This window comes from Cryptotermes secundus, unplaced genomic scaffold (assembly GCF_002891405.2).
Source record: "Cryptotermes secundus unplaced genomic scaffold, Csec_1.0 scaffold1025, whole genome shotgun sequence".
In the NCBI taxonomy this organism is placed as follows: domain Eukaryota; kingdom Metazoa; phylum Arthropoda; class Insecta; order Blattodea; family Kalotermitidae; genus Cryptotermes; species Cryptotermes secundus.
In genome coordinates this window covers 155,735-179,548 of record NW_019730118.1, presented here as the reverse complement: position 1 = coordinate 179,548, position 23,814 = coordinate 155,735, and the positions used below count along the sequence as shown (strand labels likewise).

At 42.9% G+C, this 23,814-nt stretch overlaps 1 protein-coding gene across 2 annotated transcripts in view; it reads left to right on the top strand.

Annotated features, from left to right (window-relative positions):
- Positions 1 to 23,814, top strand: part of LOC111866283 (beta-glucuronidase) — a 76,028-nt gene that overhangs the window by 22,989 nt on the left and 29,225 nt on the right. The window contains exons 1-2 of one of the 2 annotated variants that reach the window (XM_023855087.2): positions 20,592 to 20,669; positions 21,137 to 21,373. In XM_023855087.2, coding sequence (XP_023710855.1) covers positions 21,146 to 21,373 — 228 coding nt within the window. In that variant the 5' untranslated portion in view covers positions 20,592 to 20,669; positions 21,137 to 21,145. Of the gene's footprint in view, positions 1 to 20,591; positions 20,670 to 21,136; positions 21,374 to 23,814 lie in introns of those variants that run through there. The other variant, XM_023855086.2, reaches the window with a different exon arrangement.

Below are 23,814 nucleotides of genomic sequence, written 5' to 3'. Positions count from 1 at the left end.
ATGTAGACCTGTGTGTGGTCTGCATTGCAGTAGTGACACATGCAGAAATGCGCCACAGCAAAGCGGTCAATCGGACAGGATTCCAGTACTTTTATATACTCGTATGTACCTACGTGGAGCGGTTCGTGTAACAGAAACACAAGTTCTTAACTGTAGAGGTCTGATTGAAGGAATTCTAAGAAAAGATGGGAAATGCCGACAGGAAAGACACATCCATGACAAGAAACTAAAGGCGACTGATCGTTTAAAACCGGGTGAAGCTTGTAATCGTTTGCGGTCACTAATGAAGAACCCCATAGCATTCCTGTTTGAATAATTGATAGTTTTTTTTTTTAAATTCGCTTAGTGGGGGGTGGAGTCCAACTGGGTCCACTCGGCACGGCGGCCACTGATTGGCCTATTGTAGACTGCCCCGGGTGACTGTGATGATAGAGAATTTGGTGGAATGAAGATTGGCAGGGGAAATGGAAGTACTCGGAGGAAACCCGCCCCAGCGCCACTTTGTCCACCACAAATCCCACTTGACCCACCCGGGCCGCCGCGGTGGGAAGCCAGCGACTAACGGCTTGACCTATTGCGCGGTCGCTTGATAGCTTCCTAAGCCAGTCAAAATGTTCTCTGCTTCTACAAAGTTTATCATTTTGTTTGAAAAAAAAACCGCCACTGGATTCGCTTCGCACACCGTTTCCCTGACATCCACCTCACATTTCTCTACTCTCTGTAAAGATAAGGGATACCTGAGTCAATAAAAGTTTTGACTCCGGACTGGAAGTTCCAGGCTCGGATTTTTAGCAGGGGCAAAATTTCTGTATTCACCTCTGCATACAAGGAGCCGGGTTAGCTCAGTCGGTATAGCGACTGACTACGAGCTGGACGACTGAAGAGTAGGAGTTCAAGTCGCGGTAGGGTAAAAATTTCCTCCTCTCTATGTGGTCCAGACCGGTTCTGGGGTCCACCCAACCTCCTACCCAATGGGTACCGGGTGCTTTCTCCCCGTGGGTAAAGCGGCTTGGGCGTGAAATTGTCCACTCACCTCTAACTAGTGCCGAGTTTAAGAAAATCTGGATCTATACATCCACTCCCCCATACGCCTTCATGGCGTAGTGTTTAATTAGTTAAGCACAGGAATAACTTTACCGTTTCCTTCTGCATAGAAACAGGCTCTGGGTCTCAAGCTACTTCCCATTTAATGAGTACTGGGAGCTCGTTTTCCGAGGGCAGAGCGGTCGGAGCGTGAGGGTGGACTACTCGCCTTCAGTCAGTGCCGAGATTAGAAATATATGGAACTACGCCTCCATACGTTTTTAAGGTGTGGTGCTTAATGACGGGAACAACTTTCACCTGTTGTCCACTTCCCGTAAGTGGTCCTTTACCTTGAAAGTTTAAGATTAAGGATTTGTACCGGTATGCATTTCTCATTGTCCTGACGTGAGCTATATGCTCCTTCCACTCCGGGTCCCTTTTTCTTATTGTCGCGGATAATATTGTCACGTGTTGGGTATGTCAGGCGACAAATAACTTCACGTGGGTCTCGGATTTAGCGAATCTTTATTGGACACTCACACTTACACGCCTTATCACTGTTACCACTTACAGTATCACCTGACTTCTGCCCTAATACTCAATACTCCATATTCAATATTCGTTCGAGGCCAGGCCCTTTATATAAGCCGCACGCGGACACAACAGAGGACACCCCTCGCCAGATTTCGATCTCACGTGTTCGGCAATCCGTTGCTTCGGGAACGATCCTTATAGATTACACCGGTAACGCATCTCGTCTCATCCGTTGTTACTCAACGACAATTCGTTTCTACGATTTGAAGCTTCGGAAACCCCACAATTACCACGTATTCGTCGTGGAAGTGTCCGTTCTAATTGTAGCGGTTGTCGCGGTGATGGGCGTAAGGTAACGCGTCACAATAAATACGGCGGAACTAGGGGCTCTGTATATTCATAACCCATTCGTAACATCATGAATATCCAAGAGTCAAAAAAGAAATACAAAATACACATATGAAGAAGTTATCCTGAATGAGTACTTCAAGTTAAAACGTAAACAGAAAGATTACTGAAGAAAGCAGTTTTCTGGGATTTGGCACCGTGTATATGTGGTGTTAATCTTCGCTTGCAGATTTCTTATATTTTTTTCTTCTACCCTGAAGATGGAGGATATACGTTCCTCCGAAACGTCGGTTAACACCACATATACACGGTGCCAAATCCCAGAAAACTGCTTTCTTCATAGTCACCGCCGTGAAAGCCTCAAATCTTACAGAAAGATTACTGTTGGCAGATCCACCTAAAATATCTAAGAGTGGCATATTTCTAAACACGTAGTTCATCATCAGAGACAATGTACATGTGTAAACTGTCAAGGTTTACAATTGCAGAATTCACATATTATAAAAGATGTAAACAGAGATATACATGATGACCCAATAAGGGTCTAAATATGTCGTGGTCAACATTAATGTAAATAAACTGTGTTATTACTTGTACCTGAATTGTTGTGTTGACAATTACAAATATACTCGTACTTTTTTAAAGAATTTGTACATCATTATGTTGAAATTAGTTTTAAAGTACATAAGTTTAAAATTCAATACAGAATAAATGATAATTTTGTGATATAACCTTATACAGGATCGTTACTCACCCAAATTTGAAAGTGGTCTGGTGTCGTCTATGTTTTTCACGGAACTCTATGCGTTTTCTATATACAGGTATATTCACATTACCGATTTACCCTCATATTATCAGACACTAAAATTTTACAATAAAACAAATCTTATCGGAGTATCATATTTTTCTAAACCTTTCAAAAGGCTGAAACCACCTTTCACGCTACTCACGTTTGCCGCATTTGCCTGACTGCCGCTTCGAAGATGGTATTTTTGTTATTGCTAGTGGGGTGGGACTAGGTCCCTTGTACTGCAGCCACCTCTGGCCTATTGTACCAGCCCCAGATGACAGGTGAGGGTGATTGGTAGAATGAAGATTGGCAGGGAAACCGAAGTACTCGGAGAAAACCTGCCCCAGCGCCACTTTGTCCACCACAAATCCCACTTGACCAGACCCCGGGATCGAACCCGGGCCGCCACGGTGGGAAGCCACCGACCCACCGACTAACCGCTTGATCTATGGCGCGGCCCGAGTATGGTATTAGTTTTATGTTGATTTGCACGATTATCGATAGGACTATGCGAGAAGTCAACGATGTACATGTATGCTCATTGCAGAATACGAGTATATCCCGAGTTAATAATCTGTGACTCGAGTATCTGATTCAGATACGGAACGAGCATATTAGAACGCAGTCTGTGGAACTTGGGGGTTCGTGAAATTACTCTCAGACGTTCAATTAGTATACACGTTTAAAAGTTAAACGGATAAATAAAAAATACAGAACTAAGGAAGGAACAAGGAAAGAAATAAACAAATATCTTATAGAATACATTAAATACTATCCTTTTATTGCAGACTCCCAGTCGTACGAGTCTTCTGTTGATAACATCCTATTCTTAATATGCAAATTTTAAAACAACAATCAATTTCAGTTTATTTCTCTGGCTAGCGTACTGGCTTTTCACAGTTGGCCGTAACATCGATTCCTAATCGAGACACTTTTTATTGCTTTAACCTGTAAATATATTACAAATTACAATAATTTTGAAGAACCGATTTATTAAGTGCAGACATTGTATGTGTTAAATCTGTCGGACATTACATAAAAAATTTCGACTCGCCAAAATTTTTGTAATTGTTCACTGATGAACAATATTTCATACTTAAATTGTATATATGTTTAGGATATATAATTTTTCACAAAATTTCATACTCATAGCTCGAGCGATTCATTATTTATTGCTACCTAACCGAACGAGAAATATAGGTTTCAGTCACTCTCAGTTTGGTGCTTTATATTATTAAAAAAAAAGTTGTCGCTGATTTAGTGCCGTACATTAATTCAAACCTCTATGCTGAGTGGTGCAGTGCCATTCTCCTCACACGAGTTTTTGTTATCAATTACAGCAAATTTAAAATGACGGAGTGGCCTCCAGTGGCATGAAGTTCCTATAAAATTTCATGAAAATCGTTTAACTGGTTCAGAAGTCGAAACGAGGAAGGGGCACACAGTAGGACACGAGCAACAGTGGCACGGCAGTTTAAGAAGCCGAATTTGTTCTTTAGGGAAGGAAAGTAGGTAAGGAATATTAAAGCAGAATTTGATAAACGAGCACGATTAATGTTTAATTTAATAATAATAACACTAACATATATTCCAGAGGTTTCCGATTAAATGCCAGATGGGAGTCGGATTATTCAGGCTAATTTTATCCTTTGCTTTCCTCAGTTCTTATGGGAGAATAATACTGTAGCCGTACAAGTCCTTGGATCGTACCCAGGTTTGTTTCTCTAACGCAATGAAGATTCTTCTCAATCCTCGTCGTCTCTTTCTTTGGGGTTTCCTGTAAAAGCCACTTGGTCACTCCTCAACTTCCGATTGGTGTGGAACTGTATAGCCCTCTCTTTTTTACGTTGTGGTTTTTTTAACCAACAGAGGTGCGGGTCGGCAACCTCTCGGGAGGAGCTGTGTACACTCTGCTTTATGGAGGGGAAAGCGCCCCAATTCTCAAAGGAAATGCTTCGACCCGGCGTCTGAGACGCTAAAGACTCTGGATCGGGGCTTCAAGCAAAATGGTAACTCCCTCCCGCGCCAGTGCACACGGCCAGTGCATTTATCTCAAAGTCGTAACCTGAGGATTACGGTGTACATGAAGAATGCGGTCTTCTGGGATGTGGCTTCAGTCACCTGTTCACGTTGGTTCCTTGCTCGCGGATTGTTCTACCCTGAAGATGGAGGCGATACGTTCCTCCGAGACGTCAGTTCACACAACATCTACACGGCGTCACATTCCAGAAGACGGCATTCTTCATAGTCACCGCCGTGAAAACCCCAAATCTTACAGTGTACATGTGTAAATACTAGTTTTTAAGTGTATAAGGTCGTGCTGTATTAGGCATATAAATAAATAAATTAATATATAAAGCTTCGTTACTTCAGCAGTTTTACTTGAAAACAAGCAGTTGCTCAGGCTTGGCTGTAGTGGCCGATTACAGGATATTTTAAGAACAATCAGAAAATATGCTGAGATGATTGAAAAATTTGCTGCAACAAAATATCCAATCCAAAGATTTAAACGGTGTATATCTCAAATCCGGAGAAGTTCATGGAGGTAGGCCTAGGCCCACTGGGGCTGTAGTGCCAAGGAAAAAAAATATCTCAAATCAGAAACAGAAGTGATGTTCTCTACACCACGGTTTTCATTGCTTTATGTATCCCATTTTCCTCGGGGGGTTTCGTCTTCCAGAACGAATGAACCTGCACTGCAACACGAAGGCAAGCTGGAGAGTGATTCTTAGGTTGCATACTCGCAGCAGTTGTAGGGGTTGCATAGGTTGAAGGGGTTTCATAACGTTGAATGAGGCTTAATGATGATATGAAGTAGTTATTAGTTACCGAATGTGACGGTCAAGTGGGTAGCACTCCTATTTCATACTCCGGAGGTCCCAGCCTGAAATTTAAGTCCGGAAATCGGATGTCCCATTCAAATATTCATGGTTTTCCACTGTCCCACCAAGGCACATGCCAGTATATTACTTCATATTAAGCCAGAACGACTTATTCAACGTCCTAATTCATTCGTCCTAACTGATCATCTTATTACGCGACTCTATATAATCTGAGAGCCGGTCACGGTAGCCGCTCGGTCTAAAGCATGAACTGTCTTAACTTGCTCGGACGCTGGGATCGTGGGTTCGAATCCCACTCAGAACATGGATGTCTGTGTGCATTTATTCTGTGTTTGGGCTGTCCTGTGTTTATGTAGCGGCCTTGTGACGAGCTGATCCCTCGTCCAAGGTGTCCTACCGTCTGTGAAAAATGATCACGGAACTGAATAAGAGGCTAAGGCCCTGAATGATCTGGAAGAGCTATTGAAAAAAAATTGTCTCAGCATCTGATATCGTCGTTAAATAGAACCATAATAAATATGTAAATTATAGTGAGTAGGCAAGGTCTTTAAAGGAAGAGGTCGTGGCGTATTTAAAAGTATTATCCCGGGATGTTTGAAGCGAATTAACAAGACAACCGAAAGAAAAATTGCCACATGGGAAGTCTTAGAGAGCATCTTCCGAATGCAACCCTGGAATATTTCCGCTACAGAAACTTCCTCTGTTTCGGTTTTACGTATTTGATAAAAAGAAGATACTGAATGAAAGTTGATCGAAATACCGCCAATATGGGCATTGAACTGCATAAAACATCGCATACTAAAAGTGAAATCATTCTAATTACATTTAGAAAGTAACACAAAAATCTATTTACAAGGAAGTTCAGGTACGATCCTTGTTGCTGTTTTTACTTTCTTCTTGCGGTCGTTAAGCCGAACGGGTGATGTTCACGTGCAATAGACTGCTACTGATAATTAAGCCCATTTAATAGTTCTTATGCTACAGGACCTGAAATGTGTATGAAGTAAGAGTGGGGGGAGAGAAACCTACAGGTAAGAAGAGCTCGTAATTTGCAGTGTTCTGCATTGACAGGCACGAATGACATCGGTCTAGCATATACAGAGTGTCGGAGTGAGACCAAATGCATAGAGCGTCTTAACCGAGAAATCTCATAATGAGGAGCTTCATAACTTGTACTCTTCTTCAAGTATAATTAGAATGATCAAGTCAAGGGGGACGAGGTGGGCAGGAAATGTAGCCTCTTAGAGACAGAGGTACGATGATGCAGTAAAAATTAGAGAAATTAATTTTGAAAACGTGAATTTTAAAGATGTGGTTCAGACATTACTGCTGATTACAACATTTAAAGAAGGTTTAATGGAACGTACATTGGTCGGTCATTGAAAACACTCCCTCCCCTTGGCACTACAGCCCCAGTGGGCCTAGGCCTACCTCCGTGAACTTCTCCGTTCACTTCGGTTTTTCTAGATCTTACACATTCGGTAGGACTCCTTGGGAGGGTCATCAGCTCGTCGCAAGGCCTCTACCTGTATACAAACACAGAAAAACGCACACATACAAACTAAACATCCATGCCCTGAGTGGGATTCGAACCCACGATCCCGGTTTCCAAGCGAGCGAAGATAGTGCACGCCTTAGACCGCTCGGCTACCGTGACCAGCTGAAAACACTTTATTATGGAATTAAGTAGCAAATTAGACAGTTAGTAGATTAGTTAGAACACTTAAATACACTGAAATCAACTACTGAAGTTGTGCAGCGTCATATGATGGACATTAATGTAATTATGAATGGCGAATGAGGAGTAAAATGGGAGAAATCCGACGTCGCTTGTATCAGAACCCTGAAACACAAGAGAGAGGAAAGGAAGCAGAGTAGGAGAGTACGTGAAAGTGAAAGTCGAGGTAGAAGTGAGAGATTTTATTATGGGCGAGAAAAAACATAATTTGTTTAGAAGTTTCCCGGATTTCGTCCGCTCGTCTTTCTGTGAAGAGTAGTACGAAAATGAAGGCGTTAAAAGGGTTAGAAGTAGTGACTTAAGATAGGGGCCGAGAAAATTTGTTTTCTGAATTAGTGTCAAATTGCGTAATTTTGAAAAGTAGTTTTGTTGCCTTTAGAGTAAAGGGGTATAATTTTCATGAACTTGAATCGGGAGGGTTATATGAGAAGCACTTAATAGCAAATTTGAACTTCGGAACCATTGCAGAATTTGCTTGAAGGCAAGGGGAACCAAGACAATGTTGCCTTTAGACTTGACATCCTCTAAATAAAATAACAATTCAAGTCCTACCTCACGTTAAACATACGACGTGTCTTCCATAACACAGACTGATTGGTTAATGTTGTTCTATAAATTATTACTTCTTATTCTAAGAATCATTGTGCACCACAAAAATACACTGCTATACACTAAGTGGTTAACTAATTAAACACTAAGCCATAAAAGCGTATGGTGGAGTGGATGTATAGATCCACATTTTCTTGAGCTCGGCAATAGCTGGAGGTGAGTTGTCAGCTTCAACCCCCTACCGCTTTACCCTCGGTACACACTGGATAGTGGAAGGGCCCCAGAGCCGGTCTTGATAACGTGGAGAAGAGAAAATTCTTCACCCTACCGGGACTCGAAATCCGACCCCTCGTTCGTGCAGCCCGTAGCCAGTCGCTATACCGACTGAGCTATCCCGGCTCACAATTTTGTCGAGCTAGTATGTAAACATATAACGAATTTAATTAATTTATTTATTTACTATTGTTGCTGTTGATATTGTAATCATCACTGTCTTTATTTTCAACGTTCTGCACTGGCTTTCTCGCTTTCCTTAACCAGACATGCAGACCCAGGACAGGGAAAGCTTGTATAGCGGTGATCGCGGTGGTGCTCTATGATTTATTCTGAAGACGCAGAGAATATTGGCCTTGTTGCCGGCCATTCCGGGTTTTGTTCTGTTCAGCCCCTTGGTGCATATACCGGGACAGTTTCATGAAACAGGCCACGAGCTTCTTCTCTTAAAACTTCACCTACTCACTGTTCATTTGTGGGTTGTTTAACGACGCTATCGATGGCTTAGTCCAAACATCGCCCAATGATTGAGTGGTTAGTGAACAATAAATTGGAATGGACTTGGAAGAAAGCAATTGTGACCTAAAAAAACTCCGTGATTTTTGTCCGCAAGCGAACTATACCGACCGAGCGACCGCCGCTTGTCGGTGAAATTAGTGCCAACTTTTGCGGATAGAGGGTGTCGCGTGGTCAGCGCAACGAATCCCCACTGCCGTTAATTTCAGTTTTCTAGACCGGAGCCGCTATTTCCTTGAAATAGCTCCTTAGTCATCACGAGGCTGAGTGGAGCCCGTTCCAGACATACTACTTCTCAGAAAAAAAAACTGGTAGCGTCTGGAATCAAACTCTGACCACTAGGCCACAGAGGTAGTCAATTGTGACCTAATTTGGGGTAATAACCCAGCATCTACCTGGAGGACTGAGGAAGACAAGGAAAACCCCCAGTCAATATATCCGATCTCCGAGTAGATATTTGAACTCAGAACTCTGGCATGTGAAGCAGGAGAGGAAACCATTTGACTATGATATTCGGTGACAAGTATTACTTACTTGAATGAATGGATGTATAAGGGGTAGGCCTTCTCGGCCCTTGGACAGAGACCTACAGTTGTCTGTTGTGCTTAGTACTACTTACTTACTTACTTATGGCGCTGAGCCCTTCTTGAGGAGAAGCCAAACTGCATCTACTCTACAATTTCCTAGCATTTTATTGAACCCGAAGGTTCATTACCGTGTTCACAAGAGCCCTCCACTGGTCCCTATACTGAGCCACATCAATCCAATCAATACCATCCTATCCTATCTCTCTAAGATCCAGTTTAATATTGTTCACCCACCTACGTCTTGGTATTCCCAGTGGTCTCTTTCCTTCTGGCTTTCCCACCAATATCCTATATGCATTCGTCTTCTACCCATCCGTGCTACATGCCCTGCCCACCTCATTCTCCTTGACTTTTTCTTATTGCTAGTGGGGTGGGACTAAGTCCCTTTTACGGCGGCCACTTCTGGTCTATTGTACCAGCCCCAGATGATAGGTGAGGGTGATTGTGGAGCAATTGATGGAATGAAGATTGGCAGGGGAAACCGAAGTACTCGGAGAAAACCTGCCCCAGCGCCACTTTGTCCACCACAAATCCCACTTGACCAGACCCGGAATCGAACCCGGGCCGCAGCGTTGGAAAGCTAGCGACTAACCGCTTGAGCTATGTCACGGCCCTTCTCCTTGACTTGATCATTCTAATTATACTTAGAGAAGAGTACAAGTTATGAAGCTCTTCATTATTCGGTGACAAGTATGAAGATTTAGACACAAAGTATATAAAATTTTCTCTCTGGCCTGTCTTTGTTCAAGAAAATTAGAACGACCCTGTAAGTGGCCGGGTATAACACGGAAACAGCGGGACACAAGAACATGTGTAACCTCTCTCCACTCTGCGTGCTGTAATAACTGATTCAACATCCGTCACGTCTGATAAGACGCGCTTTCCTATTCAGCTCACACCGTGTTCCAATTTCAGACCGGCTTTCGTGGATTCTCTAACGTATGTACGTAATGGCTTGTTACGGACAGACGAGTGACGAGACACGTCACTCATTTCTAAGTCAGGGACAATCGAATCGCATTTCAATATTTCATTTACGGGTAACACCCTTCTGTATTGACATAGTGGCTTATATAATGTGCTAAAGAGATATTTGTGTAGAGTGGCGAAATGAAATTGAAATGCTGCAATCAAACCGGAAGTCGAAGTCTAGTTCAGGCTGCAAATGGACTTCAGACGCTCTCTCTTGTATCGAAAACCTCGCTTAATTTCTAATCAGAACAATTCGCGTTTCATCTCTCGTCATTACGCATAGCCCAGGAAACTGATATATAAACGCATGGGCCCGTAATAACAATATGGTCTTACCTGTGTTGCTCTTTAGCCTACTTCCCTTATTTTGAAAAAAAATTAAAGCAGGCTTATGCGATCTCCATGCTGTCTGTGTCTGTATATGTAGGCGCCTGTGTGTGTACTAGTAATCGCTTTTTCCTCTACATTCTCTAGGTAAAGGCTCTGTAAAACATCACAGCTGCAACAAGTATACAAGCAACAATAGCCGAATTGTTGAACTTTTCTTTTCCCATACGGTCCGTATCGTGTCAAGGAATGTAGGCTCTTAGTTCTTCCCAGAAATTCCTGTTTAATTATCAGGTCAAGGGATTCGAAAATATTGGCAATAACATTTAAGGTTTCATTTTAATTGTTTACCCAAGGCGCGGACAAAATATATTATGCACCAAAATAATCAGCACTGAAATGAAAAGACGTCCTGTTGATACCACTGTCTATTCATGTGAAGGCCCCCTGCACGACAAACCTTCTCAAATCCTGAAGAAATGGTCCGATCACCATGTCCCTGTAGCGTTCTTGGGTGACGGTAAGAGCACCGCCTTCTTCATCCTCAATGAAATAGGGGCCTAATATACCGTGTGCTGAGACGGCACACCATAGCGTCACACGTGTACTGTGTGGCGGTTTCTGGACGATAACATCTGGCCGCTCAAAACCAAGGAAACGAGTTGTCTGGCGACCACTTCCGTATGAGCGGAAATAATACTCAACTATGAATACTTTTTCCTCCGTCGAGACCCATTTCCAACAACTGCACAACACAACTTCAATTTCACTACTGGGAACACGTGCGGCTGGAGCTATGCCCCGTCGACAAACGCACATTCGCGTTCGAGATGCGCGAGTTTCAGTACAGAATTTTTGGCGCATACTGTACTATGTCCTACAGACTGGATATACGTGTAGTTCACGAAAATTTACTGGAACATCAGAACTTATATTAAGATACATTTAATAATTGGCACCCCACCCCCCCAAAACCGTATTGAAATTAGTAACAGAATGTAAATAAACAAAAATAAGTATATATTTCATAATAAAGTAATTATAAAGAAATAGAGATTTTGAGGGAAATACAAGTTTTGGAACGTATATTGCAAGAACGTATTGTCTTCATTATGCTTACTATCATAACGCAAGCGGTAGCGTAGTTGGTTCAGGCACTATGCTAGAAGCCGGAAAGTGGCGGGTTTGATTCCCGATGAAGCCCATTCCATATTTAGTTCATTCTTAATACCTTGACAACAGAAATCAGTCTTGTTACACCGTGTCAAAATGAGCTGTTAAACGTTTTGCCTCTATATGGCTTGGCACAATTGCACTATGTTCAGTAAGTGCGAATAGTTGATATTTTACGATTTTAGTGCTATGTACTCTCCTTAAAACAGATTGTTAGTTCAAGAGAACTAGTCTTTGTAACATTTTCCTTACATCTTGTAGCAGCCAATAAATAATAATAAAAAAAAATAATCTCCTGAAAAGGCTCTACAGCATGCGGTCATTTGGAAAGGTACCCTACCGACCTCTGAGTCAAAGGGAACATTCTCATACAGGGAATCCTCCTGAGGCCGACCGGCTGGAAATTTGCTTTTACTGATATAGCTAGCGCCAGAAATTTGATGGGATATGACAGGTAGAAGCCAGTCACGGTAGCCGAGCGGTCTAAGGCATGCACTGTCTTCGCTCGCTCGGAAGCCGGGATCGTGGGTTCGAATCCCACTCAGGGCATGGATGTTTGTGTGCGTTTTTCTGTGTTTGTCTACAGGTAGAGGCCTTGCGACGAGCTGATCACTCGCCCAAGGAGTCCTACCGAATGTGTAAGATCTAGAAAAACCGAAGTGAACAGAGTTCATGGAGGTAGGCCTAGGCCCACTGGGGCTGTAGTGTCAAGGAAAAAAAAGTGACAGGTGTGGGAACTGCCCACATTCAAGCAAGTGTGACAACGCAAGCGTCATTGCTTAGCAACGATGAGTAAAAACGGTGTCTAGGTAAAGTTGTCTCTCCGCTTAACTAATTAAGCACAGCGCCATGAAGGCAGACAGATCCACGTACTCTCGACCTCGGCACTGGTTGGAAGTGAGTGGCCAGCTTCACGCCCTAGCCCCGGTACCCTTTCGTTAGGATGACAGGTGGACCCCAAAACCGCTCTAGACGACGTGAAGAACAGAAAAATCTTGTCCATATCGAGCTTAGAACTCCAACTCCTCTGCCGCTCAGCCCATAGCCAGTCGCTATACCGACTGCGCAATCCCAGCTCCTGATAGAATATGAAAGAATTTAAAATATATACCGTAAAAGTGAAATGAATGTAAGTTTGGTATTTAACATTTTGTAGTGCATAATGAGGAGTTTCATAACTTGTACTATTCGCCAAGTAAAATTAGAATGATCAGGCCAAGGAGGATGAGATTAGCAGAGCATGTAGCACGAAAGAGGAGAAGAGGAATGCATATAGGATATTGGTGGGAAAGCCAGAAGGAGACAGACTACTAAGAAGAGAAAGACGTAGATTGGGGGATAATATTAAAATGAATCTTAAATAGGATGGAGTGAAATGGACTGGATTGATCTGGATCTTGTGAACACGTTGATGAACTTTAAAGTCTCATAAAATGCTGGGAAATGCTTGAGTAGCTGCACAAGTGGCGGTATCTCAAGGAGGGTTCAGCTGCACGAAGTTAGTTTATCTTGTAGCAGGAGTTGACTGAATCTATATAATTATTAGTGAAGTATACGGACCCAGGATCCGACCTAAAGACCTGCCTAAGGTCTAGCTCCCGAAATATTTCTCACATTGTGGGAATTCCTACCGCCTGTAGGTGCGATGAATTCTTGTTTAAAGCAAATGAACTATTGTGTCTAAAGGCGCGTCCACATTATTCGTGCTCGTGCTCGTGCTCGTGCTCGTGTGACTCGCTATGCTAGCAAGTAATGTGGACGATATGACAAGTCACGAGACAAGCAAATTTAAAATTTTTAATTTAAAAACTATAGCCAATAAATTAAAATACGACTACAGTCTATACACACTACAAGTAAATATACGGATCCTCACGTGCCCAAGCCTGGCGAGCAACTGAAGTAGTGTGGACGAAGATTTACGAGCACAAGTAAAAGCCAGACGAGTCTCCCGACGAGCACAAGCCTGGCGAGCACGAGCACGAGTAATGTGGACGCGCCTTTATAATACAAAAAGTGGGGGACAGAGAAACAATGGAGGTTCATCCATGGAAATATTTTCTTTGAACGTTGTCCCAACGCATGAATAAAAGACATACAGGACGTTTCAAAAGCACACTTTCTCTGTGTCTTCAGAAACAAATTTCCTTTCCTGATGTCGACTAAGAATTAGAGTCATCACTGACTGGATACAAATAATTGCAATTCTTATCCTGTGATTAAAATCTCGTGAAGTTCCATGCATGTTTGTAGTCGTTCTCAGGTAATTCAAGGACCAGAACTGAGTTCATGGTACAGGGTCATTCTTAAACACCTGTCAGTTATTCAGCTATTCAAGGAATACCCTGTTTCTGTACAATCTAAAGGCTCATTGCGATGTTATTTTTAAGCCCCTCACTGGATCTTGTAGAGAGACAACGGAATTAAGTCTACATCTGCTCACATTTTTCTTCTTCTTCTAGCCTAATGTTGTTCTACAATCTACGCCTGCGTTTTACTTGCTCCCTTCCCTTGAGGGCTTCCTCCAGAACTATGTATATACTACTTAGCTGTTGAAATATTGATCAGGGATGCAGATTTCCGGCCGAGATTTTAAATGGGTACTTTCCAGATCCAAGTCAAACAGGGTGATACTCAGCCAACCAACCATCTTAGAATCTATCTATCTATCTATCTATCTATCTATCTATCTATCTATCTATCTATCTATCTATCTATCTATCTATCTATCTATCTATCTATCTATCTATCTAAGCGGCCTCCGTAGTCTAGGGGTAAGGTTCCCACCTCATGACTCAAGGTACGTGGGTTCAAACCCGGCGGAGGTCGTGGAATTTTAATGGCGGAAAAATTCAGGGAACAAGTCCTCCGGGAGGGACTTTAAGCCGTGGGTCCCGTATCGTAGATTTACGGCACGTAAAAGATCCTCATGTCTCTAGGAGACCTCTGAGCAAAATTATTAGGCAAGTTTCCCGCCCAAGTAGTTTCCAATGTCTCTGGTAGATGGGGGAAGTATCAAGGTACCGACGGCCGTTGGCTGAACGGGGCTGATTATATGCACCGGTACCGGTAGGGTATGGTGACAGTAGAAATTAAAGGGGGACGCACAATGGACCAATAACTGGTCTAAGTGCATGGGGAAACCCACCCCCTCTAATAATAATAATAAATAATAATCTATCTATCTATCAGTTTCGCTTTTTCCCATATACAGTCGGTAGCACTTCTTGGATGGGGGATCAGCCCGTCGCAAGGCCGCTACCTGCACACAGGACAGCAGAAACACAGAATAAATGCACACAGACATCCATGCCTCGAGTGAGATTCGAACCCACTACCCCAATGTTTGAGCGGGCGAAGACAGTTCATGCCTTAGACCGCGCAGCTACTGTGATTGGTCCCCTTTCTACCACATTCTTTGCAATCTACCATTAACGCTAATAAACCTAGCAATGAACGGCACTTCACTTGTTCAGTTGGAAACTCATTTTTAGATAGAGTCTAACACAAGATTCAGTCCCACCATATTTATTATTTCCCTAGTTTATCTAGGTGAGAGTTGAAATATTACTTGTGCATAGGCCACGACAGCCTCTTTCCACATCATAATCCACACCGTCGTTAGCTAACCAAAAAAAAAATTAGCAATATAATTTGTCAATGGAAGTTCCTGATAATAAATTAGTTAAGTCGAAATAGTATGTCAGATAAATACAATGTATCAATATTTCCAATTCTGCTCTATTAGCTACTTTATATAAATGTAGTGTAATGGTGGTTGTTTGTATTGATCGTTAAACAGATGGGTTTATTTACTCTTACATGGAATGAAAATGATTTTCAAATTTTATTTTTGTTTTTGTATTGATCGTTAAAAAATGGTTATATTTAATCAAACGTGGCATGAAAATAGCTTCAAACTTTTATTTTGTTTTGGAACGTTTACTAAAAAACATTCATGGTCACTGATTTGGGTCTTCAGTAATGATTTTAACACTTCCGGAACATGTCCAGCGTTAAGGTTACCTAAGTACTATGGGTGCTGGTCACGGTAGCCGAGCGGTTTAAGGCATGTACTGTCTTCACTCGCTTGGAAATCGGGATCATGGGTTCGAATCCCACTCAGGGCATGGATGTTTAGTTTGTGTGTGTGCGTTTTTCTGTTTGTGTACAGGTAGAGGCCTTGCGACTAGCTGATCACCCGCCCAAGGAGTCCTACCGAATGTGTAAGATCTAGAAAAACCGAAGTGAACGGAGAAGTTCATGGAGGTAGGCCTAGGCCCACTGGGGCTGTAGTGCCAAGGAAAAAAGAAGTACTGTGGGTACGGTAACCGGTTAACATACGTGCATGTACACAAACAAACCCAATCTGAAGTTGATCATACTTGACTTTCTTGCGCCCAGTTTCAGACGTATTAAATAAAAAGTAGTAAATACTTGCAGTACGGGCTCCAGAAAGTGTACGCGTATTTTCATTAACACCTCGACTTCCATTATTTTTTATATTTTCTGCGATTACAATACTCCGACCTGTATTAGGAAGTATCAAATTACAACTTGCTCTACGTATTATGAACAAAGTGGTGAACGTTCTTGCGGGCCAGACTGCATTATTTTCATGGTTCACTGTCACGCGTCATACTATCATAGCTCAAGCGGTTAGTCGCTGGCTTCCCACCGCGGCGGCCCGAGTTCGATCACGGGTCTGGTCAAGTGGGATTTGTGGTGGACAAAGTGACGCTGGGGCAGGGTTTCTCCGAGTGCTTCGGCTTCCCCTGCCAATCTTCATTCCACCAATGGCGCCACAATCACCCTCACCTATCATCTGGGGCTGGTACAATAGACCAGAAGTGGCCGCAGTACAAGGGACTTAGTCCCACCCCACTAGCAATAGAAAAAATCAATGCCCGTACATGTAAACAGAGAATCACGTGACATCTTAAAGGTCTAGATGGAAAATGCTTGTGAAAATATTCTAAAATTAATGAATTGGAATTTGTGACGGCGCAGTCACTTGACTGCTGGGGGACTGACTGAATGGCGCAAGTTCATTTCGCAACAGAACAATGAGATTTAGAACGTTATATGCATTCACTACATAAATGAACGCAAAAAGGGGAGGGTATGTCTGTCAGTCCGCCGGTCAGGGTAGCCGAGCGGTCTAAGGCATGCACTGTCTTCGCTCGCTCGGAAGCCGGGATCGTGGGTTCGAATCCCACTCAGGGCATGGATGTTTGTGTGCGTTTTTCTGTGTTTGCGTACAGGTAGACGAGCTGATCACCTGCCCAAGGAGTCCTACCAAATGTGTAAGATCTAGAAAAACCGAAGTGAACGGAGACGTTCATGGAGGTAGGCCTAGACCCACTGGGGCTGTAGTGCCAAGGGAAAAATGTCTGTCAGTCCGAATGTTTCACCTCCGAAATTATTCAGAAGTTTGAGGTTCTCACAGTGGTAGTTATGAAGAATTCTGTTTTCTTGGATATAATGCCGTGACTTTCATCGGACTACACGGCGTTACATCCCAGAAAATTGAAGTCTTTTTACTCAAAGAATTTTTATTAAATTTTATGTGGGAGTCTACATTAAATTCGTAAGCCGAATGAAATATTTTTTCATATGTGCCAGATATAGGCACTACCTTAGTTAGTTAGTTAGTTATTTAGAGAGGGTGGGTTTCCCCATGCACCGCGACCAGTTTGATCTATTGTGCTTCCCTCTATGATATTCTACCAGTCTCTTTACCCTACCGATAAATGGTGCGTACCATCAGTCCCGCCGAGCAAGCGAGTTCGGCCACTTGCTTAGCGGTGTCTATAATGCTTCCCCCATCTATCAGAGGCCTTAGAGACTATTGTTGGGCGGGAAACGTCCTGGAATTTGGCTCAGTGATCCCCTTTGGGGATATGAGGTTCTTTTACGTGCCGTAAAGTTACGACACGGGACACACAGCTTAAAGTCCCTCCCGGAGGTCTTGTTCCCTGAATTTTTCCGCCCTTAAAAATTCGACGACCTCCGCCGGGTATTTGAACCCGCGTACCACGAGTCATGAGGTGGGAACGTTACCTCTAGACTACGGAGGCCGCTTTAGCCACTACCTCACATGACGATCTATTCCAACTGAGTCGACTACCTAAGAAAAGGGAAAGTTATCATGCGAAAGTGTGAGCATGGCAAAAATATAGCCAGGCAAATGCTAGAATAGTACCTTAAAGTAGGTCACGACCACTTCCTTTCCAAATTCATGATTTTAATAGGACTAATCCTTTTATCTGCCGTTAAATAACTTAAGGAGAAACGTGTGAAAGCAGTTCACTTGTTTAGAAATGCTGATGTAAGCGAACAGACTAACAAATAATATGTCGATATACAAGAAGTGTGCTGTAGTACCATTAATCTCTCGGTTCAATACGCATACGACCTCGGGAATAGAAACTTTCTGTAATAGACCCTATTATGCATTTACTAATTGGTCACAACTGTGACATCAGCAGAAAGGTAACAAGCGAGAGGCACTGTAGCAAACTTACGACCCACGTGTCTACTAACATCCATGCTAATGTAGACAATGTATCGTTTAATTGGCTCTCCACTTTACACAATTGTTCATGCCTAATTTATGTCACTTGGATGTTATGTGTTCCTGTAAATTAACGTCCCACGCTTTTGCTACTAGGATTGTAGAAACAACGGCTGACTCTGCTACCAGGATGAAAAATGTACTAGGCGACGAGTAATTTGGCGCGGCTGTATAACAGTCATAGAATATGGTCGCGTGTTACCCAGGTAACGTTGTTGCGTGTTTCCCCGGAAACCTACTTCTGACAAACCAGTTGTCACGTGTCTCATAGGTAATGCGACGAATTCATTTAGAATAGCGAACATTGTCAAAACGTTATCAGGCAACTGTGAACTGTGTGACAGAAAATGAAGTATTCCCAGGGTTTCCCACAACATACACGTATCACAACATACACGTAATTAATTATGTGATATACACACAGTTCTCTCTGCTGGTACCTAACAAGCTGACTTGTTGAATTCTAGCCTATTCTTTTGAAATGACTATTCTGGACCATAATCACTTCAAAATGCCATTTCAGATCCAAACTTGAAGCTGCTTGTGAAACTTAACCAACCCATACTTTCTGGGCTCGCCATAGCTCAAGCGGTTAGTCGCTGGCTTCCCAACGCGGCGGCCCGGGTCTGGTCAAGTGGGATTTGTGGTGGACAAAGTGGCGCTGGAACAGGTTTTCTCCGAGTACTTCGGTTTCAACTGCCAATCTTCATTCCACCAACTGCTCCAGAATCACCCTCACCTATCATCTGGGGCTGGTACAATAGGCCAGAAGTGGCCGCAGTACAAGGGACTTAGTCCCACACCACTAGCAATAAAAAGAACCCATACTTTGCTTATGGTAGGTTTCACACACAACAGATACTAATGGCAATTCTGCCACGATCTGGTCAACAGCAATTAGAAGGTTACATCGCCATGACTCGGTTACGAGACTCTCGTTTATGTAATGTGGGTGTACCACATGGAAATCAGCGAAGGGAAGTTGTAACGAAAGCAGCGTACCCTTACATTGGATTAACCCATGATGTTTTATCTTTCTATAGGTCAACGTATCTGCACCGTAGGTACCCCTGACAGATAGAAAGCTATCCCTGTAACAGACCATGGAGATCCATAGGGTTGTGAGACGTTGAGGGTCCCACATTATCTAGATTCTAGAAAATCAGCTCACAGATGGCGGTAAGGCTGTCAGCCCTACACGAACCCTGACAGGCACAACTCTGAAATACAAATTGCCTACAGCTATACGTAAGAAAGCCAAAAAACTATGCAGGTTCTATTTTATATGTTTTGTGGAATGTCGTATGAGAGACAACCACTAGTTGAACTGTCCTATAGGATTTATTGCAGCTGTACAGTATACACAGACGGATAACAACAATAGTGAACTGCTTGAACACTGAACTAGATTTGTAGAACGGTAGAACTGTAACTGTAACTCGGTGTATCTTCCTATGTAGCTTAGAGTCGGACATATAGAAAACATGTCACTGTCAGTATTGTTGTAGGCTTTGCCTAGCAACCGCTGTTTACTCTTTGTTGCTAAGCAATGGCGCTTGCGTTGTCACGCTTGTTTGAATGTGGGCAGCTCCCACAGTTTTATTATCCTTTCTGTTTACGAAAGAAGTGAGTTGAAAACACGAAGTTCAGTGAGTGAACTGATTGACCATGGCCTGGATGGTTAGTATTCGATTAGCAGCAGGGAAATGGATTTTTCTGTTCACCACCGCGTGAAGATCGCCCCTGAGGCCTGTCCAGTGGACACTACTATCTTTCTCTTAGTGTCACCGTAACTATTTATCTGCATCTAATGACCCAGTGGTTTAGTGATCAGAGTTCCTGGCTGCAGATCCAGAGGTCAGGGTTCGATTCCCGGCGCCACCAGATTTTCTGAGAAGTAGTAGGTCTGGAACGGGGTCTACTCAGCCTCATGAGGATAATCGAAGAACTATATCAAGGAAATAGCGGTTCCGGTCTAGAAAATCGAAATTAACGGCCGTGGGGATTCGTTGCGCTGACCACGTGACACCCTCTATCCGCAAAATTTGGCACTAACTTTGCCCACATGCGGCGGTCGCTCTGTCGATATAGTTAGCCTGCGGACTAAAGCCACCGATTTTGTCTGTTTTTTGTAATGACGTGATTAATAGTGGGTGGAGTTTTTGCTTGCATCCCCAAATATGACATCACGGCGTGGTACCTAGGCTTTTGTGTAATATTAATGTGTAGTGTAACGTGTGGGCTGCGTGACGCGACACGAATAAGTTGCGTGGGTCTTCGGACCGGAACGAATTCTTTTATTGGACGCTTATTTGTACTCACACTCGTACAGTTACGCACGCTATTACACCGTTAGTACACTCTTGAGCTCTTCTGCGATGTCTGAGCACAACTTGCTCCTAGAGTCGAATCCAAAACTGTGAGTGCAAAACTCAGAATCTCTTGTGATGCTTGTCATACTCGTGATACTTAACTCTCGCTGGAGCTACACTTCCTTTCATATTCAGCGTTCGGACGGGATAGGGAATACCTTATCGAAGGGTTAATTTCGTCCGTTGTTACGCAACGAACAATCCGTTGCTTAGGAAATGCTAGCCTTACTCAATACAGAACACCTTGTAGAAGTGTTTGGTTTCATCCGTTGTTATGCAACGAACCCTCTGTTGTTCTTTCGTTTCCGGGAAACGCGTTTGTTGCTTAAGGTGTTCCTAGGCAACGGCCCACTGTTATTGCGTTTCCATGGAAGTATTTCTTCCGGATTCACGGCATGCGACAATATAGTCTAAAACTAGATGCAACAAACGGAAGCAATCTCTAATAAGGACACCGATTGCTCCGCGAACCGAAGGAGAAGTGACTGACATGGGGTGTTTTCTCTCGAAACAGAGATTCGCTATGGCGTACCTGAAGTGGCTGCTTCTGGGCTGTGTAACACTGAGCATTGTGCTGCTAATGGTCCACGAAACAGTCTCTCGGACAAACACGGGGGGTATCCTGTACCCTCAGGAGTCAGAGTCACGGGATGTTCGTTCCCTTGACGGCATCTGGAACTTCCGCCTCTCCCCAGAAACAGACCCACTAACGGGATTCCGGGAGCGCTGGTTCCAGAAGGATCTTAGCCAGGTAAGTTTTTTTTTTTACGGGGCTCTCCGCTATTGTAAAGACAGGAGCACATTGAACGCAACATTAAATTAATTTCCCTTGTATGTTGTCACATATTCACCAGATAAAAAAATTTTAACATGAAATCTGTAGATATTAGCGGAATTTATGTTCAAATATTTTGTAACATGAGACATTTTGAGAAACTTGTTAAAACAAATTTGAGCTGTTTTATATGTAAAGTAGACGCTGTGTTACGTCAATGGTAGCCAAAATTAAATTGTACTTAGAGCTCTTTGTCCAGATATCCAGGACCAAATTTCGTCTAAAAGCGTCAAGTAGATGAAACATGCGCCAGGACGGGCGTCCTAATTTCGAACTGATTTTACTCATGAAACGCCGATCACAGTGGCCGCGCGGTCTAAGGCATGAAATGTCTTCGCTCGCTCTAATGCTGGGATCGTGGGTTCGAATCCCATTCAAGGCATGGATTTCTGTGTGCGTTTATTCTGTTTGTGTTGTCCTGTGTGTAGGTAGCGGCCTTGAGACGGGTTCATCCCCCGTTCAAGGAGTCCTACCGACTATGTAAAAAAGATTATGAAACTGTAGAAGAGACCAGGGCCCAACAAGGGGCTGTAGAGTCATTGAAAAAAGAAGAAATAAACAAGTATGTCCACTGCATGATGAGCCTGTACTCATATCGGAAGAGCTGTGTTCAGTCTAGTTTAATTACAACGTAAAAAGGCGGACTCACCTACCTGCAAAATAAATATAGCCGCAACCTACATGTACAGCTCTCTGACGGTGCACTGTTCTACCACAATCTCAGCAAACTCATTACGATCTTACTGTATACAAATATGTTATGTATATGCGATCCTCCAATAATGAGGCCCATAAAATTAATTTACATTCAGGACGAACTTGAAGCCATCATCAGCGGTGCTAATGAACTGGATATGTGAAGATCATACAAGCGTAACATTACGGATCCCACTGTATGGGAAATTCGACCTTCTGAACGCATTTCTATATTTCTCTTCTTATATGTTTGGCAACTAATTTATGATTAATATATCCGCAAAAAATAATTAGAATCATGAAGTCAAGGAGGATGAGGTGGACAGGGCATGTAGCACGAATGGGGGAGAAGAGGAATGCATATAGGATATTGGCGGAAAAGTCAGAAGAAAAGAGACCACTGGGAAGACAAAGGCGTAGGTGGGTGGACAATATTAAAATGGATCTTACAGTGATGGGCTGCGATAGGATGGATTGGATTGATCTGGCTCAGGATAGAGCCCAGTGGGGGGCTCTTGTGAATACGGTTATGAACCTTCAGGTTCCATAAAATGTTAGGAAATTCCTGAGTAGCTGCAGATTTGGCTTCTCCTCAAGAAGAGCTCAGTTCCGTAAGTAAGTATGTATAGCCGACGAAGCCCAAGCTCAACCCATTCCAATGCAAGCATTGCGATCCTCCATTGAGGCGAAGCAACTTAACAAGTTGCATGAGGCTGAAACTGGGACAGATGTGACGTCTTACTTTCTGCCCATGTAAAATGCAAAATCGCGGTGCGAATTCAGTATTTTCAAGGCGATAATGACGTTCAGGATCAGCCGCTGTGACTCAGTAATGTGAGTGGTGAGGGGCCTTGCCCAGTTCCAATTCGCGTGCAAGTCACTTGAACAACATGCTGTTCATTCAGCCGAAACAAAATGTTTTGGTTCCTTATTAAGGTTATCTTCAGTTCCCATTATGCCTTCAAGGTTAAACATTCTTTCATATGAGGCATGAAAATTTTCTCACACGCTTACATTTTTTATTTATTTATTTATTTTCTTACTTTTTATTTCATATGTTTTTTCGTTCATGTCTTATTTCTCTTAAGATCTACAAGCCTATGACGATGCTACATTAGTACAAATAATATGTTTTTGGACATTATTCATCGTCCTGTCTTTATCTAAAAACCGTCCTGTTTAGTCTATATCTTCGGACCTTACGGACTAGCTCTATCGATTGGGCCCAACTGAGTAGGTTTTACCTGAAGAAGGAGACAGAATCCAGTCTCGAAAACGTTGTGTTTTGAAAAATAAAGAGGACGGGTTTTAGAAAAAGTCAAGACGATGGATAATGTCCAGAACTTAACATTTGTTCTCATTTCTCCTAATTCAACTTCCCACACCACGGATCTGCTGTTAGCCAAGTTCTCGCTATAATCTCTGTTAAATGCGAAATTAAATAACTATATCATAAATATAAGTAAAAGTAAAGTAAGTAAAGTTATCCCTGTAACAGGCCGTGGAGGCCCATAGGGTTGTGAGATGTTGAGGTTCCCATATTATCTAGTCAATCAGCTCAAAGATGGCGGTAAGGTTGTCAGCCTTGCGCGCCGGCAGCGCTTTACTCCCCAGAAAAATTATTTAATTAATTTCTGGTACTCATTTCTGTTAGAGGCTGA